The following is an 18422-nucleotide window of genomic DNA, read 5'->3' on the forward strand; positions in this document are numbered from 1 at the left end:
TTCATTTTCACCGACACTGGCTTGGTTCAGTGTGGACTCCAGGACCAACTGCGCAGTCTCAAAGCGTCAATAGGGTTTCAGTGGACAGAGATGAGGATGGTGACATCCAGCTGCCATCCGGGGTCAGCCCAGGGATCTCGGCTTCTCCGTCCTCCCTCTGAGGAATGGGGCCAACCCTTCCTTTTCCAGAGGCTGCTCTGGAAGTGGGGGCAGGGGCCACCTGGCTCAGTGCTGGCACACAGTAGGGACCCAGGGTCTCTGCTCCCTCATTCCCTCTGCCCCCATCAACAAGCGCTGATCCTCAGGATAGGCTAGGAGGGTGGCGTCACAGCTCCCGCTCAGGGGGGAGACAGCCAGCGGCCATGCAGTGGCCTGGGGCACAGCCTGGATTCTGACCTCTTTTTCCTGCTTACCCCTCCCAGGCAGGCATGGGCACACATGGGGGGTATGGGTGGCCAGAGACCTCTGTGGTGTGCCCGTGGCTCTGCCTTTCTCCCCTGCAGCACCCCTTACTCTCTTCCCCGTTCTCCACAGGATGGTGGAGTACTCGCTGGACCTTCAGAACATCAACCTGTCGGCCATCCGCACCGTGCGTGTCCTGAGGCCCCTCAAAGCCATCAACCGTGTGCCCAGTGAGTTGGTGCCCCTCCCCCATCCCTGGCCCACAGAGACACTTGTTCAACTCAGAAAAGATTGACCTGAACCTTTCGGTGCCAGGCCTGTGCTGGCCATGGGACCTGTCAGTGACTGGACAGAGGGTGGTCCTGCTCTCGCGGGGCTCATGGGTCAGTGTTTGGGCCTGAAGATGCTGGAGGGTTGCCTTGATGCCGAGCCCCCAAAACTTGGACTGCGGCGTGCTGGGGAGTCTGGCTCTTTGGGACCAAGGTTCCTTGGGGGGAGGTGGCTGTCACAGTGAGCAAGGTGTGACAAGGAGCTGTTTACTTTGAGGGAGGACACTGGGCAGCTTTTTGCCAAGGGGAGGAGTCCCACGCTCCCTCCCTCCCTCGCTCTGAGTGACTTAGCACTTGAGCTTTATTACCTACCCACGTGTGAAGGATGTGCACACGTTGGGGTGTGTGCACACGTGGGGGTGTGCGCACACATGTTGGGTGTGTGCACAAGTGAGGGTGTGTGCACGTGTGAAGGTGTGTGTGCATACGTGAGGGTGTGTGTACAAGTGAGGGTGTGTGCACACATGAGGGTGTGTGCACATGTGAGAGTGTGTGTGTGCATGTGAGAGTGTGTGCATATGAGGGTGTGTCCGGGGTGTCCGACCTCTTGGCGTCTCCGGCCACACTGGAAGAAGAAGAGGTGTCTTGGGCCACATATTAAATACACAAACACTAACGAAGACTGATGAGCAAAAAAAGGTTTTAAGTAGATTTACGATTTTGTGTCGGGCCGCATTCATAGCCATCCTGGGCTACAGACAACCCGCGGGTTGGACAGCCTTGTATGTGAACGTGAGAGGATGTGTACAAATGGGGGTGTACACATGTGAGGGTGTGTATGCATGTGACGGTGTGTATACACATGAGGGGCACGCACATGTGACACCATGTATGCACAGGTGAGGGGGCGTGCCCATGTGAGGGTGCACACATGTGAGGGCATGCACACACGGGAGTGTGCACTTGTGTGTGCACATGTCAGGGCATACATGCATGTGTGGTGGGCACACATCTGCGGGGTGTGCACGTGTGAGGGGCATGCACACGTGAGGTGGTGTGCACATGTGCGGTGGTGTGCACATGGGTGTGTGCACGTGCGGCACATGTGCACATAAGAGGTGTGTAGGCACATGTCCCCCCTTCCTCCCTGTCCCATTGTGTAGGAGCTCATTAGATGGTTCCTGGCTGTGGAGGTCACTTCCAAGTCCCCAGTTCCAGCCCGCCTGGTTCTCTGGGGAAGGACAGGATGGGGAAGGGCAGGATGGCCCTGTGGTCCCTCCTGGAGGCTCCACTTTTGGGGCCTGCAGGGACAAGAGGGCCCAGAGAGTTTGGGGTCCCTTGGGGCCTCCTTCCTGCTGGTAGCCGGTGCTGGGAAGCCAGTGGACGAGTGAATGGGGAGTGCGGGCTTCCGCTCTGAGCTGACTCCGCCTCTCAGCTGGCAAAGGAACCACGCTCTCTGGAAGTGTTGAGAGCATGAACCCTCTGAGGTCCAAAATATAACCAGTGCCCACTCCCCCGACTTAGACACTTCCAGCTGCTCCCCCTGGGCAGGGGGTTTAAGGTAAATCCATGTTCCTGAGTAACTAACAGGAGCCTCAGGAAGTCAGAGCAGGCCCATTGATCCAGCTTTGCCCCCAGGCCCTCTGCCTAGAGTCACCAGGGAATGAGTGACATGGGGACACAGGCTCTCTGAAATGCTCCCTGGGGAGATTTGGCTGGTTACTTCCTTTTTTTCTACATGTTTCTCTGAAACATTCCACATCCTCCCCTGCATATTTAGAGCTGCCTCTCAGAGACTCATTCAACAATAGCCCGTAGCTTTCAAGCTCGCCACTAGGTGGCAGGCTGGAGAGTTGGGAATAGGCAAAGTGAAATTATAGGTTATTAGTTACAAAGCTGTGGAGAGTGGGGTGGCTGCCTGCCGTTTAAAAAGTAGTTTAAAAACACGACCAGCCAGAAGACTCAGTTGGGTCGTCTGGGAATGCGAGTTCTGGTTTTCGGCTGTGCCAGGAATGTGCTGTGTGAGCTGGGAGGTCCCCTAGCGTCTCAGGGCCTCAGTTTCCCTGATTGCACAAAGCAGGAGCAAGGGCTCGATAAGATGCACGGTTTTAAACTTCGCCCAGATTGGGTGGGGGACCCGGAAGTCATGGTGCTCTTTATAAAGCCCCGTAAAATGTGTCCCTCTGGCCCACCCCTGCAGGTCTCTCTGATGGATAAAGGAGACAGGGTGGAGGAGGAGGTTGGGGAGGGAGGGAGGAAGCGCCTGACCTTGAGTCAGGAAGCTGGGTTCTGGTTGCTTGCTGTGTGGCCTTTCCTAAGTCACTAGCCCTTTCTGAGTCTTGGCAAGATGGGGCTGGATTACCTCTACAAGTGCTCCTTTCTGGCACCAGCTGCCTCCAGGCCTCACTGGGCCTGCATACCCCTTAAGCCTGTGCAGTGCCTCCCAAAGCCTACTGGCCAAGCTGTTTAACTGTGGAAGTGTGTTTTGTTTTTTTTTTTCTCTCTCTCTCCAGTGAGAAACTAGGGCAATCACTGCTAAGGCCTCAGCCAGCTGAGTCTGAGCTGCTGGCCCACGTGTGCACCTGGGCACAGCACGCCCCGGCCCGGCTGTGGAGAGGGGGCGGGTACAGAGGCCTGGGGAGCCCGGGGGAAGCTGGGGGAGATGCTGAGCCTGGCCTGGGCTGCTGCCCACCCCCCAGAGCCCTGCCAATCCACAGTCCCTGGTTCAGCGAGAACTCATCTCAATGCAGGGGCCTCTGGGTGGGGCCTGGGGTGGGTGGGGCCAAGAGGTGGAGAGCGAGCTCCCAGGGCAGGAAGGCCACTGCCAGGCCCCAGCTGCAGGACCAGGAACTGGAGGCTCGCTCTGCACTGGCAGGCCCTGGGTCTCGTCCTTCCATTTGCCTGCTCCTCTCTGGGCCTCCATTTCTCCTATGATGAAATGGGGCTCATGATACCCATTTCCATACAGTCTGGTAAGGATGAAATACCACAATGTGTGGAAAGAGCTTAACAGGGAGCCTCGTGTGCAGTAAGTGGTCAATTGGTGCCACTGTTACAAAGAGGTCCTGGGGGCATTGAGGATGGAGGGGGCAGCCTCAGGGTGTCTGGGCAGAGGCTTTGGAAGATGCTCACCGAGTACACAGAGGGTCGGGAGCGTGTTCCCGGAAGACAACCCCACATGCAAAGATGGGGAGGAGGAGCCAGCCTGGGGACCGTGTGGCTGGACAGAGGATTGCAGGTGGGCAGAGGGGGAGGTGACTTTCCAAATCTTCCACGGAAGTACTCATTTTAATAAGTGGTTAAAATTTGTCAGGTGCTTACAACAGACCCATCACAGTCCTTTACACAGGCGATATTATTGCAACAGCCCGAGGATACTGGCCCACTTTACAGATGGGGAAACTGAGGCAGAGAGCGCTTCAGAGTAACTTGCCTGAGGCCACAGCTGGCTGGGGGCAGAGCTAGGATTTGAACCTGTGCTTGTACTACCCCAGAGCTTTTCACTCCTTTTCATGACCTCCTTTCTCTCCATTTAGCATGTAGGCATCCAGCCACCCAGCCCCTCTGCAGGGCATCCTGGAGGCCCCCTGCCCACATTGAGGGTCAATGCAGAAGGGCCCCACAGGCTGAAACGATGCCCTCAAGGCGCCCCTCTGAGTGCCTTGTACTGTCAGGGCGCAGAGTTCTCATGGCACCGGGTTCTGTGCAGCCCGAGGGGCATCACCAGGGCAGGAGGCAGGATAGTGCAGTGGTTTGCGCAGAGCTCGGCCTCTGGGCCACCCAGCCTGCACACAGAGCCTGGTCCCGTGCTCACTGGCTGCAGGGCTTGGGGAATCTTGTCCTGCTTTGCTCCCTTGTCTGCACAGTGGGGGTGGCACACAGCACCCCCAGTGGCGAGTCCGCAGTGCCAGCGAACTGCCCTGCCCCAGCTTTCCTCACAAGGAAGGGCCCCAGTGCCAGGGCCATAGACCGCAGCCTCCTGGGCAGGTAGACTAGGGTTTGTGCCTGGGACTTGTTCAGTGGCTCGGCTCCACCTCTTGTGCCTCAGTTTCCCCATCCCCAGCTAGACCGTGGGGCAGCAAACAGTGCCCAGTGAAGGTGCCGACACTGCACATTAATGGTGTGGGGTCTCCTACTCCCGAGAGCTTGGAGTTAGCCTTGCTGGGAATCGCGGAGAATCTTAGCATCATCCATCCTGCTGCGGAATCCTAGACTCTTGGTTTTAGCAGGAGAAGTCTCAGAACGATCTGGTCCTGGAGGCAAAGCATTTCTGATTGCCTGTTGGACCGAGGGGCCCTGGACCCATGGCCGTCTCCTGGCCCTGGCGGCCTAGGTCTGCTCTGGCCCTATCTGCCAGGTCCTTGCCAGGGCCGGCCAGCCGTGCTGAGATGGAGCAGGGAGGCCCCAGGACTTCTTCTTGGACTCGGTCCTGGGGGCCACCTATTGAAAAGGGGGCTGGGAGACGCACTTGGAAACAGACCTTCATGAAATCTCCATGTTTTCACTTGGAGTGTGTGTTTACCTGGAACCTGGGGGGAAGCTGAGGGAGGCTCTGACCCCAGGCCTTGGACTTCAGGGCTATCTGTTCTTGGCACTGACAAAGGGTCCCCAAGCCACCCTGTGGGAGAAAGGCCTGGCAGCTCCTATGGGGAAGGAAGGAAGGAAGGAAGGAAGGAAGGAAGGAAGGAAGGAAGGAAGGAAAAGATAGAGGCGGGGGGAGAGGAGGGGAGATGGAAGGGAGGGGCCCAATTTCCCCAGGGATTGGGCTTCTCTGAAGAGATGGAGGTGGGAGAACATCTGGCCAAAACATCTGGTGAGAGCCTGACTCCGGAGCAAGAAAGAGCAGCCAGGACTGTGAGAGAAGAAACGCTGGGAGATGGGGGCAAGGTGAAGGCAGACCCCCCTGCCCAGGGTCACATTTTCTCTATAAATTGGAGAGGGGGGAGTGATTCCTGGGCGGGACAGCAGATCAAGGGAGTGGGCCACTATGTGTCCATCCATCCATCCATCCATCCATCCATCCATCCATCCAAAGTAGCCACCAGGCCAGGACCTGGGTCAAGCGTGGGGTCTCGGAGGAGATTCAGATGCAGCCCCTTCTCTGCAGGCAGATGCGGTAGCCAGGGGCTATGGGCCGGTGGGACACGTGCTGTAACAGAGGCAGCAGAGGTCAAGGGGAAGGGCCTCCATGTACTTGAGGGAGGTTTCACCGAAGAGTGGGGTCAGGACGTTTGAAGAATGAGTAGATCTTTGTGCCACAGTGAGTGCAGGGCCCTTCAGTGGGACCTGGGCCAGACCCACACCCTGGGCATGATGCCCTTGGGAAGGGACCCAAGGCCTCTCCTGGGATGGAGGGTGCAGGGGTGCCCACTTCTGGGCTGGGGTGTGTTTCCCATCTCAGGAGTGGGCACTGAGACCCCTCATCAGCTCATCGGCGCCCCTGTCTAGACGGGGATAGCAGCTGTATCCTAGGGCTGGGCTGTACGCTGCCTGGCCTGACCTCCTGGGCACCCATTGTGCCCTTGACCAGGTGGCGTTGGCAGTGGCGGAAGCAGCAGACGACCTTTCCTGGTCACTCAGCAGCCTCCACTCCCCTGGCCAGACCAGAGAGAGAGGGGGACCCTATGTCCAGGCTGCAGCCTCAGGCCCCTTTGCCCTCGGCCCCTCCTCTTGGCTGTGGGCTGCAGCCCCAGCAGAAGCTGCTGTGAATTGGGCTATTTCCACATGAGCTGGCCTGGCAGCATGGTTGCGCTAATCTGGGCTGACAGCGCCTGTCTGCAGAGGGACCCGGGGCCTCCAGGGACGATGCTGGTCAGGAAGCCCACCTGCTCACTCCTCCCAGGTCCCCTACTGCCACCAACAGGTCTCCCTGCCTGGCTGCTGCCCAGCTTCCCTTAGAACACAGGGTCCTGTCTCGGAGTCCGTGGAGAACGGGGGTGAAGAGGTTGAGTGGCTCCATCCGCTCTCCCATCTGTCATCTGTCCCCTCCTAGCTCCTGATTGAAATGCTATCCATTCAGAGACTGTCTCTCCCCTGGTGCCACCCATGTGATACCCCAGGCCACACTCCTCTCTCCTGAACCCCTGACCCTGAGATCTTACGGAACGACTTTATATGGATATACACCAGGCACCCCAAACTCCACATATCCGAATGAGCCCCATCTCTACTGATGGCCTCTGGCCACCATGCCTCTGGCCTCAAGCCCCACATCTTGGAGATGTCCCATCTCTTTTCTTGCTTCTGCGCCCCACATTCCACCCCTCTTCTCAGCCTTCTCTCTCTCCCCTCTCTGCCTCCGTCTCCAATGCCCGGTGCCAGGGGAATGGGGGGCAGAGTGGAAACATCCGACTCACCTTGGCTGATTACTGGACTGTGGGCATAAAAGGAGGATTAGCCAGGATCTCGGGGGCTCCTCCATGACTCCCTAATTCCATGGCTCCCTGTCCCTGGCACGGAAGTGATAGACTCATTCTTAGTCCCTGATTAGCTAAGTATGGCCTGGGGGACTCCCCAGGAGAACCGTGAAGTGAGCTGGGGCCCAGCCCAGGAGAGGGGGGCAGGGAAGGAGAGATCAGGCTGCCACTCAGGGAAGTCAGGCGGGCAGGTTTTCAGGAGAACAAGGGAAATGTAATTAATTGAGCAACAAAGGCTGGGCCCTGGGGAGCAGTCAGGTGCCCATTGTGCTGAGCTGCCTCCTGCCTCCTGGAGGCCTTTCTGGTCTGGCCCCTGCTGGCCGCTGCCCGGCCAGGGGGGCTTGCCTCCCTGGGCTTGCCTCCAGCCCCTGCCCTGGCCTCCAGGACTGCCCCTTCTTGTTTCAACCCCAGACCCCGCCCATCAAGGGCTCGGCCTGCTTACAAATCTGCCAGCTGGCCTCCCCGATGGCCAGCTAGCACAGGGCCCCCACTCCTTAGTCCCCCTGGCGCACTGTCTGGAGGGTCACCCTCTGTGCCTTTGTCACAAGCTCCCATCATGTGGAGGGTCCAGTTCGGCTCCAGTCAGCCCCTTGGAAAAGTGCCCAGAGCTACCCCTCCCTGGGCATGGTCCTTTTCCCTGGGGTCCCCTGTCCCCCTGTTGCTAGTTCTGAAAAATGGTACTTGTTTGTCCTTGGACCGCAGTGGCCTGCCTTGCGCGCAGCACACAGCAGCATCGGTGAACTTTTGGTGTGTGAGTGGTTGGTGGAACCTCAGAAAGGCCTGCGATGACTTAGCTGGCATTCGGATGGATTAGTGCGCGCTTGATCTATTTTTTTGCTTCCCTCCTCCCAACATCCCTGGCTACTCTTTGGAGGGGGCAGATGTGGGGAGTTGGGGTATTGGGCCCTCACTTACCATGCTCTGTTCTCAGCTGGAGGCAGCTGCCTGCAAGTGAGCCCCACGCCCTTCCCAGAGGGAGCTGCCCTAGTTTTGTGGGGAGGAAGGATGGGGGTGGGCATTCATTATCGATTGGCAACCACTCCACACAGAGATCCTGATGCATCCTGATGCATCCCAAATAATGACCCTTGTTAATAACCACCTCACCATCACGCCTGGAAAGAAGAAAAATCCAGACAGGGCCACCGTCTTTCCATCGCCCGTCTCCTATCTGCCACTCTCTGCTAACGACTTACCCCTTCAGGCATTCACAAGCCGTCTCTCAATAGACGTTGGCTGGGCCTCTGTTCTGGGCCAGGACCTGCTGGGTTCCGGGAGCCTGGGGTGCCTCAGACACAGGCCTGGGAGCTCACAGCCCAGTGGAAGGGACGGGAGGGTGAACCGGCAGCTATGCGCTGGGGCTGGAAGAAGACTGCATATTGACGGGCATGTACAGCCTACGCCGCAGCCCAGGCTCGCCAGGGCCGGGGGGAGAGGGATGGGCTCTACTGGGCATGGAATGGGAAATAGTATGGGAAGGCTTCGCAGGGAGAAAGTCGAGCTTCAGCTGGGCTTTCAGTGGTGGCCGAACAGGGGTTTTCCAGGCACAAGAGGGATGGAAGAAAGAGAATAACATGAGTAAAAGCATGGAGGTGTGAAATCCCATGGTATGTTTAGGGAACTTCAGGTAATTTGGTATTGCATAGGGTGCAAATTGGTGAGAGAGGGAAAGGGGGTGGGGAGAGGGAGATGGATCTAGAGAGGTAGGCGGTGTTGGATCTCACGAGATCTTGGGGAGTTGTGCAACCGAGGCCGACACCAGCTTTCGACCCTCTTTGGAGCTGCAGACACTTGTGTGGACGTTCTCAGAAAAGCCCATGACATCGTACCTGCATCGTCTACAGCAGTTTCATAGGGTTCACGAGCCACCTTCCGGGGACCTACCCCGCAGCTTCCATAGGTGATGGGGACCTGAGATTTTCATGCATGGTGGTGATGTGTCCAGATTTGTGTTCTAGAGAGTGGCTCTTGTCAGGAATTGCCCCCTCTCTGTCACGGGCTCTGTTTTCCCTGGGCTGGCTTCAACCTCGGGGGGGGGTGGGTGGGCATTGCCTTCCCGAGGCAAGATGGGCCCAGCAGCCTCAGTGTTACTCTGCCGGCTTGCAACCTCTGCAGAAAAAGAGCCCTTGCCCCCTGTAGTTCCAACAGAAGTCTCAGGGTCTGACTCTCATTGGTCCTGGCTGGGGTCACATGCCCATCCTGGACCAACACCCTAGGGCTAGGGGACCAAAAAATGTGGATTGGCCAGGACTAGGTCATGTGATCTCCGTGTCAGCCCAGGACTGGGAAAGGTGGCTGGACAAAACCACAGAGGGGACCCACTTGCCTGGGCCTCGTGCTTCTATGGGTTCTCTGGTGGTCAGAGGGGCTGGACCTCCATGCACAGAGTCAGGAGGAGTGGGTAACATACTGAAGTCAATCTGGTGGATATCACCCACACTGGGGAGAGAAGGTCACCTTCACAGGTGGGCTATGAGGTGGGGGGACTGTGGCTGTGGAGAGAGAAAAGGAAACCCAGGGTCCAAGAGGGCAGAAAGGAAGGATGGGGGGACAGATGTGAAGGCTGACTAAGTGTGTGGGGTGGGGTTGGAAGCTGGGTATGTTCTCCATTTCCTCTGCGGGGTGTGGCCCTTGAGCTGAGGACCTTTGCAGGGTGGCTGTTGTCTTCTTGGGCCCTTTTGCTGAGGGGCCTTATCCTCCAAGAGGGAAAGGGCCAGGCTCAAGGTCCCACAGGCAGCAGGGCAGGATTTGAACCAGGATCTCTGTAAGTCAGAGGCTGCGTGCTTCCCACGGCTTTCCCTGCCTGCTAGGTTTCAGGACGGCAGCCGCCCAGAATGCGACTAACACATTATACTCCCTCCCCCTATCTGCTTGAAACCCCCCTCGGGTTACCCGGTTGCTCCCCTGGGGACTCCTCTCTCCACCCTGGTTTCCCCATTTTCTCCTCTTTTTCGCTGCTGGATTGACTGGTTCATTGCTGCTATTTCTCAGGAAGGGAAAAGGCCACTTCTGACATCAGGCCAGAGCTGAGTCCCTCTCAGGCCATGTTTCTTCTGTAGGTGGCTCTGCCTGGTTCCATCATGCAGTGGGCTGGGTTACCAGGGTGATTCTGACTGGTACTGGTGCATCCTGGCATGATCAGGGGACTGCTGACTGCCCTGGAGATGAAGGGCATTCAGGACACATTCATTAGGCACCAGCTGTGCCCATCCCGGGTGTGTGCTGAGCATAGCGAGGTGAGCCAGCCTAGGTCCCAGGCCCTGGATCCTGGAAAGAGTTCTAGGCTTGCTGTCAGGACGCCTGGTTTAAACCCCCTTTCTAGCTGTGTGGCCTGGGCAAGTAGCTTCAGTTCAATGAACCTCCAGTTACCTCTTCTATAAAATTGGGGTAATGTCACCAACCTCAGAGAGTTGTCGTGCAGACTGAAGGAGGTCATACTTGTGCAGTACTCAGAAGAGTGCCTGGCACGTAAAAGGTGCTCCATAATGAGTTCCGTAGGTGCTTATTCATCTACAATCCAGTGGAAGTGCATTGGGGCCCAGAGCCATTCCCTTGGTCTCTGGGTGGTGGGGCAGACACAAAGGAGAAGGCCTCTCTGGTGGCCGCTGAGCAGGCGGGAGCAGTAAGGAGCCCTGGGCCATGTGTCCCCACCTCTCCTCTCACTGCCCCCCTCTCTGTTTCTCTGACCCTGCTCTCCTCCTGTCCTGTCTGGGCCCTCTGAGGCCTGTCTGACAACCCTCCACCCTTCGGCCTCCCAGGTATGCGGATCCTGGTGAACCTGCTCCTGGACACGCTGCCCATGCTGGGGAATGTCCTCCTGCTCTGCTTCTTTGTCTTCTTCATTTTCGGCATCATCGGCGTGCAGCTGTGGGCGGGCCTGCTGCGTAACCGCTGCTTCCTGGAGGAGAACTTCACCATGTGAGTCAAGCCCTGCCCCGCCCCGGGCGGCTTCCAGCCAGTCTTCCCTGGGCCCCTGTTGTGCTGAATCTTTGAGGGCTAGGAAGGTCTCCCCATCGAGTACCTGGTCCCAATCCTTACTCCCAGTGGTGTGGGGAGATCAAGGGATGTGCCAAGGTGAGTTAGTGGTGGGTCTCCCCTGAGCAGCTGGACACTAAAATGAGCAGAGAAGGCCTCTGAGCTCTCAAAATTACTATCACAAAGTCCAGGTCTATGAGTAAACCCCCTCAGATGCTCATTCAGCTCCTACGGACTCGTACTTAATACAGAGTTTTAACTTGGTCATTGGGAATCGGGGCCAACAGAGTGGAAGCAGCAAACTGTAGCTGCCCTGTGAACAGCACGGGTTTGAACTGCGCAGGCCCGCTTACATGCAGTTTTCCCCAACAAATATACTGGAAAACTGTGGAGATGTGCAACAGTTTGAAAAAACTTGCAGACGAACCTTGGGACTTCCGTATTAACATTCTCTTTTCTCCAGCTTACTCTATTGTAAGACCACAGTATATAATACAAAATATGTGTGAATCGACTGTTTATGTTGTAAGTAAGGCATCTGGTCAACAGTAGGCTGTTAGTAGTCACGAGTTCCATGTGGGTTTTGGACCACACAATCCCCGCGTTGTTTAAGGTGGGATAGGAGGGCGAAGGGCAGTGAAGACCCCAGAAGAAGTGGAGTAACAGGGAGAAACCAGACAGAAAACCGGCAGAAGCAGACATGGAGCCTGGTGCTGTAGTTACAGCACAGTTAGTCCTTCTTATCGGTGACTCTGAGTCACCCAGGAAGGGTCAACACGCGAGTGGCCCCCTTGTGTCTAAGAGCGGGGGCGCAGGCTACTCCTCAGACTCCACTGTCAGCCGCTGTTAAACAGAAATGAAGCTTTGGCTTTTGGAGGAGTGGGCTTGAGTTGTCTGGGACGTTTGACATGTACAGAATCCCAGCGATGAGGGATCAGCCGCGTCTTCGAGTGTACGTACAGATGTGTCTGCACGCGGGGGTGTGTTCGTTGTCAGATGCATTTGTGCATGCCTGCGGTGTGCCAGGCCGGGGGGAGAAATTAGGAAGGCACTTTGATTCATCCTCTCAGGCAGCAAACGCACCCGAGGGGCTGCCGCCGCCAAGCCCGTGGTGAAGCAGAAGATGGAGTTTTTGCTCTGACTGTGCAAGGCTGCAGGGCGCCTGGTATACACAGGTACTCCGTGGCTAGGCCCATAATTGCTAGACCAAGTTTTTAATACTTTGTTGTTAAGATATAAATCACAGTTTGCAGCAGGCACGTCCATTACCTGTGCAGCCTGAGGAGCTTTTCCCTGGGTGTGCAGTGTCCATCTACCCGGAGAAACTCCCACGCCCGGGCAGGCTCCCTCCTGTGCCTGCCCCGTGACCACCCCCTCACCCCGAGCAGTCACTGTGCTGACCTCTATCACCATGGATTTGTCTTGTCTGGTTTGGAAGCTTCTTTAAATGGAATCATCTAGGATGTTACCTTTAGTGGCTGCTTCTTGGGCTCAGCATAATATGTCTGCGAGATTCATCCAGGCTGCCGTGTGTCCGCAGCTCCTTCTCTGTCGTTGCTGAGGATTCCACGGAGTGAGAACAGTGCCACTTCTTTTTCCACTCTGCTGTTGATTTGGGTTGTTTCTGGTGTTTTGGGTCTCATGACTCATAAATGTCCTTGTACATGTCTTCAGATGGATATAGACACCCTTTCCTTTTGGGTAAACACCCGGGAATGGAATCGCCGGGTGAAGAGTGTGCGTATTTTGCTCCCGTAGATTTTGCCACCCTGTTCTCCCAAATGGTTGCACTCAACGTCTACTAGCGCAGCCTGAGAGTGCCGCTCGCCCCACATCCTCGGCGACGTCCAGCGTTGGTTCTGACTGTGGTTTCGGTTTGTGTCTCCCTGATGACTAATGATGGTATGCATCTTTTATGTTTCATTAGCCATCTGCGTATCTTCTTGTGAAGTGTCTGTTATGGTCTTTAGCCATTTTGAAATAGGATTGTCTTTCTTTTTCTCATAAATTTGTAGTAGTTCTTTATATTCTGGATCTGAGCTCTGTGGTGGGTATTAGGTATTTTTTTCCAGTCCGAGTTTTCCATTTTCACTCTCAGAGGCTCTTAGTGGTAATGAAGTCCAGATTATCAATCATTTTTAAAGTATTGCTTTTTGTGTCTAGTTTAAGAAACCTTTTCGTCACCCAAGGTCATGAAAATATTCTCCAACGTTTGCTTTTAGAGGCTTTCTTGTTTTGTTGTTCACATTTAGGGCCATATATATGTCCCACCTGAAATAGTTTCTAGTATGGTACGTGGTGGGGGTTGGGATCTGCTTTTCCCCAATGTCCCCTTGTCCCGTTACATTGGTTGAGAAGTCCGCGGCTGATCCCTCACCGCTGGGATTCTGTAGATGTCAAACGTCCCAGACAACTCAATCCCACTCCTCCAAAAGCCAAAGCTTCATTTCTGTTTAAACAGCGGCTGACAGTGGAGTCTGAGGAGTAGCCTGCGCCCCCACTCTTAGACACAAGGGGGCCGCTCTCGTGTTGACCCTTCCTGGGTGACTCAGAGTCACTGATAAGAAGGACTAACTGTGCTGTAACTACAGCACCAGGCTCCACGTCTGCTTCTGCAGGTTTTCTGTCTGGTTTCTCCCTGAGCTGCAGTGGGGCCTTTGTCACAGGAGGGTGTCCGTAGGTGTCTGGGTGGGTGTGTGTATGTTCATTGCTGATGGAGGTTCCCAAAGTGCCCACTAAAACGGTTGTACCAATTTCCGCCCCCACTAACAATGTATGAGCGTGTCGGTTGGCACTCACCCTTTTGCACACTCAGAAATGTCAACACTAAAATGTGTGCACCATTTGGATGGATGTAAGTGACCGCAGTGTTATTTTTGTTTGCATTTTCCTGTGGGAGGTGAGCATCTCTTCCTGCACATTGGCCATTCTCATTTTCTCTGTGAATCTTTGTTCTTTTGTCCTTTTTTTCCCCCTACTGGGTTCTTTTTATTTTCTTATTGAGTTGTTTTTCTTTCTTTTTTAAAATATATTTATTGATTATGCTATTACAGTTGTCCCATTTCCCCCCCTTCACTCCACTCCATCCTGCCCACCCCCTCCCTCCCACATTCCCCCCTTATAGTTCATGTCCATGGGTCATACATATAAGTTCTTTGGCTTCTACATTTCCTATACTATTCTTACCCTCCCCCTGTCTATTTTCTACCTATCATTTATGCTACTTATTCTCTGTACCTTTCCCCCCCTCCTCCCCTCCCACTCCCCTGTTGATAACCCTCCATGTGGTCTCCATTTCTGTGGTTCTGTTCCTGTTCTAGTTGTTTGCTTAGTTTGCTTTTGTTTTTATTTTAGGTGTGGTTGTTAATAACTGTGAGTTTGCTGTCATTTTTACTGTTCATATTTTTGATCTTCTTTTTCTTAGATAAATCCCTTTAACATTTCATATAATAAGGTGTTGGTGATGATGAACTCCTTTAACTTGACCTTATCTGAGAAGCACTTTATCTGCCCTTCCATTCTAAATGATAGCTTTGCTGGAAAGAGTAATCTTGGATGTAGGTCCTTGGCTTTCATGACTTCAAATACTTCTTTCCAGCCCCTTCTTGCCTGCAAGGTTTCTTTTGAGAAATCAGCTGACAGTCTTATGGGAACTCCTTTGTAGGTAACTGTGTCCTTTTCTCTTGCTGCTTCTAAGATTCTCTCCTTCTGTTTCATCTTGGGTAATGTAATTATGATGTGCCTTGGTGTGTTCCTCCTTGGGTACTCAGAGAGACCTTTGTCAGCTTAGGGAAGTTCTCCTTCATTATTTGTTCAAATAAGTTTCAATTTTTTGCTCTTCCTCTTCTCCTTCTGGCACCCCTATAATTCTGATGTTGGAATCTTTAAAGATGTCCTGGATGTTCCTAAGCCTCTCCTCATTTTTTGGAATTCTTGTTTCTTCATTCTTTTCTGGTTGGATGTTTCTTTCTTCCTTCTGGTCCACAGCGTTGATTTGAGTTCCAGTTTCCTTCCCATCACTATTGGTTCCCTGTACATTTTCCTTTGTTTCTCTTAGGATAGCCTTCATTTTTCCATCTAATTTGCGATCAAATTCAACCAATTCTGTGAGCTTCCTCATTACCAGTGTTTTGAATTGTGCATCTGATAGGTTGGCTATCTCTTCCTCACTTAGTTGTATTTTTTCTGGAACTTTGATCTGTTCTTTCATTTGGGCCATTTTTTTTGTCTTGGTGTGCCTGTAACATAAAGGGGCGGAGCCTTAGGTGTTCACCAGGGCGGGGCAACACTGGTCACTGCGCAGTGACGCTGTACGTGGGGGAGGGGCCGAGAGGGAGCAATGGCGCCTACTCCACTCTCTGGGGGATTGCAGTCACTCCCTTCACCACCCACAATCAAATTGGGCCCCTCTGGTGCTGATTCCCGAGTGCGTGGGCTTGTGCACACTCTAGGCCCCCGTGGGTCTCTCCAACGAACTCTCATGTGAGGCTGGGAGTTTCTCCCACTGCCGCCTCAACCCCCACAGGTGTTCTCAATCAGAGGTTTGAGGCTTTATTTCCCCACGCTGGCGCCCTGGGTTGCAAGGTCTGTTTTGCTCCCCCGCCGTTCCTCTCGATTTATCTATGTGCAAATGTGGGGCCACGGGGTCTGCTAGCTGTCGCACTGCGTGCCCCGTTCCACAATCCGCCACCTCGCTGGGTCTGCCAGTCGTCGCCTTCCTCCGAGTCCTCTCTGCCCGGCTGCCCATCTCTGCCCCTCCTACTGGTCTCGATGAATGTTTCTTCTTTATCTCCTTGGTTGTCGGACTTCATGCAGTTCGATTTTCTGTCAGTTCTGGTTTTTGTTTTTAAATTGTTGTTGTCCTTCTTTTGGTTGTTCGAGGAGGCACAGTGTGTCTACCTATGCCTCCATCTTGGCCGGAAGCTCTATTCTCTCTCTTATTGAGTTTTCTTATAGGAGATTTTTAAGATGCTCTAGATAGTTATCTCTTAATTGTTTTATGTTTGCAAATACTTTGTCCTTGTTTTTGTAAATAAAGTTTTATTGGAACAGCCACGCCCACCATTCCCCTTTCCCATGCCTGTTTTCACAGGCTCCAGGGGCGGAGGTGAGTAACTGGCACTGAGACCGTATGGACCGCGGAAACTATTCTGTCTGGCCCCTTACAGAAAAAGTTTGCCTCCCTTTTACTTCAGTTTGTTGCTTGTCTTTTTACTTTGTGAGCTATGGTTTCTCTCCTAGAAATTTTACATTTGTATATAGTCAATATTGACCTTTTTCTTTGTAGAATTTGGATTTTGTGTGTCTTATCCAGGAAGGCCTTACCTATCGTTTTTTAAAGCTTACATGTGTTTGGATGGGGCCCTATAGGTGTCCAGCATACATTTCTGTGGTGCCTGGTCTGCGTAGCACACTGCATGCCACCCCCAGATCATCATCTGTTACCGTGTATTTGGCCCCCGTACCCTTTACTGCCCCTTGCCCCCTCCCCTCTGTGGTAACTGCCATACTGTTGTGTATGAGTTTCAGTTACATATCCCGCATACGAATGAAATCATGTGGTTCTTAGCTTGGCCTTATCTATCTTGAGTTAACAAAAAGCATTCCGTATTTTCTTATAATATTTGTGTGGTTAGATTCATTACATTTGTGCTTTCTAATCCACTGGAAATTTGTTTTTTTCAAAAAATTTTATAACATATTTTACTTAAGCTAATATATCCAAAATATAAACAATTAATAACAAGAGATTTACATTCTTTTTCTCTTCTGATACCAAGTCTCCAGGAAGCTTATTTGTGTTTATGGTGTGAGGTAGGGAATCTGTCTTCATTGTTTTTCAATGAAGATTGGAACGCCACAACTGATGGTTTGGTCCCTCCATTCCCCGTGGATCTGAAAGGTGTGTCTGTACTACGTTCTCTTTTAGACGTGGGCTTGTCCCTGTGCACTCTGATGGTCCGTGAATCTTTCTGTTCTGGTGGCAGTATCACTGTATTAGTAGCTGTAGTTGTAGCGTATTTTGCTGTCTTGTTGGGCTGGACTGCACTCATATTTCTTGTTTTAAAAATTGTCTCGACTGGTCCCTCATCCAGAAAAACCCTAGAACCATCTGGCCAGGTTCCGCAGACAAAATCCTGTTGAGATTTTGATTGGGATTCTGGCGCATCATAGATGAACCCCTCAGGAGGGCAGGACAAGGAGCGTTATCTCTGTTTTACAGATGAGGAAATCGAGGTCTGGAGAGGGGAAGCAACCCACCCGAGGTCCCAGAGATGGGAAGGGTGGGTCAGTAAAATTCAGCGTCTGTTTATTGAGTGCCTACTCTGCGCCATCCATACAGTGTGGGGACTAGGGATGCTGAGACCCAGTTCCTGTCCTAAAAGCACCCAGCCTCCCAGTGGAGTTGGGCGCATGTACCCCAGGAGCAGGAGTGGATGTGTGTGCAGGGGGCCCAGGATCAGCTCTGCTTGCTCCCTTGGGGAAGCCTTCTGGGGCAGGTGACCCTGGAACTAACCACAGTGGTTCTGGGGGAATTTCTGTGGCCATGGCAGAGGTGGGGAAAGGTGTCCCAGGAGGAGGGAGCAGCATGTGCCAAGGCCTGGAGGCAAAGGCAGTGACCCCTCCTCTTCTCCTCACTTTCCACCATGGTCTGTGGACAGACAAGGGGATGTGGCCCTGCCCCCCTACTACCAGCCGGAGGAGGACGACGAGATGCCCTTCATCTGCTCCCTTTCGGGGGACAATGGCATCATGGGCTGCCACGAGATCCCTCCGCTGAAGGAGCGGGGCCGCGAGTGCTGCCTGTCTAAGGACGACGTGCACGACTTGGGGCCGGGGCGCCAAGACCTCAACGCCAGCGGGCTGTGCGTCAACTGGAACCGCTACTACAACGTGTGCCGCACGGGCAGTGCCAACCCCCACAAGGGCGCCATCAACTTCGACAACATCGGCTACGCCTGGATCGTCATCTTCCAGGTGAGGCCACTGGGGCTGGCGGGCCGGCCGCAGTGGGGGTGGAGCCGGCAGAGCCGCCAGACCGGCGTGCAGGGAGCACTGGGTACGGGCTACTTCGCTGCTGTTGGAGGGAAGAAGGGGCAGGAGCAGAGGGCAGTGGTGAGAGGCCCCTGGGGTGGGGGTGCTGGGCCTCACTGGGGTGGCTGCCCTGCTCACTCTGCTCTGGGGAGTGGCAGATTCACAGGATTCAGAACTTCCAGGAGGGATGTGATCACAGCTCAGCAGCCGCGTTCTGGGACATGCCTGCAGGACAGGGTGGGTGGACTGCCCGGGGGCTCCTTCTTTGCCAGAAGCGAACAAGACAGCAGCATTGGGGAGGACCCTGTGTCTGTCTTGCCCAAAG

At 54.1% G+C, this 18422-nt stretch overlaps 1 protein-coding gene across 1 annotated transcript in view; it reads left to right on the plus strand.

Annotated features, from left to right (window-relative positions):
• CACNA1I (calcium voltage-gated channel subunit alpha1 I) overlaps window positions 1–18422 on the plus strand; it is a 90668-nt gene that overhangs the window by 32628 nt on the left and 39618 nt on the right. The window contains exons 4-6 of the mRNA XM_053920584.1: window positions 535–632; window positions 10846–11005; window positions 17725–18040. Coding sequence (XP_053776559.1) covers window positions 535–632; window positions 10846–11005; window positions 17725–18040 — 574 coding nt within the window. The remainder of the gene's footprint in view (window positions 1–534; window positions 633–10845; window positions 11006–17724; window positions 18041–18422) is intronic.

This window comes from Desmodus rotundus, chromosome 3, assembly GCF_022682495.2.
Source record: "Desmodus rotundus isolate HL8 chromosome 3, HLdesRot8A.1, whole genome shotgun sequence".
NCBI lineage: Eukaryota > Metazoa > Chordata > Mammalia > Chiroptera > Phyllostomidae > Desmodus > Desmodus rotundus.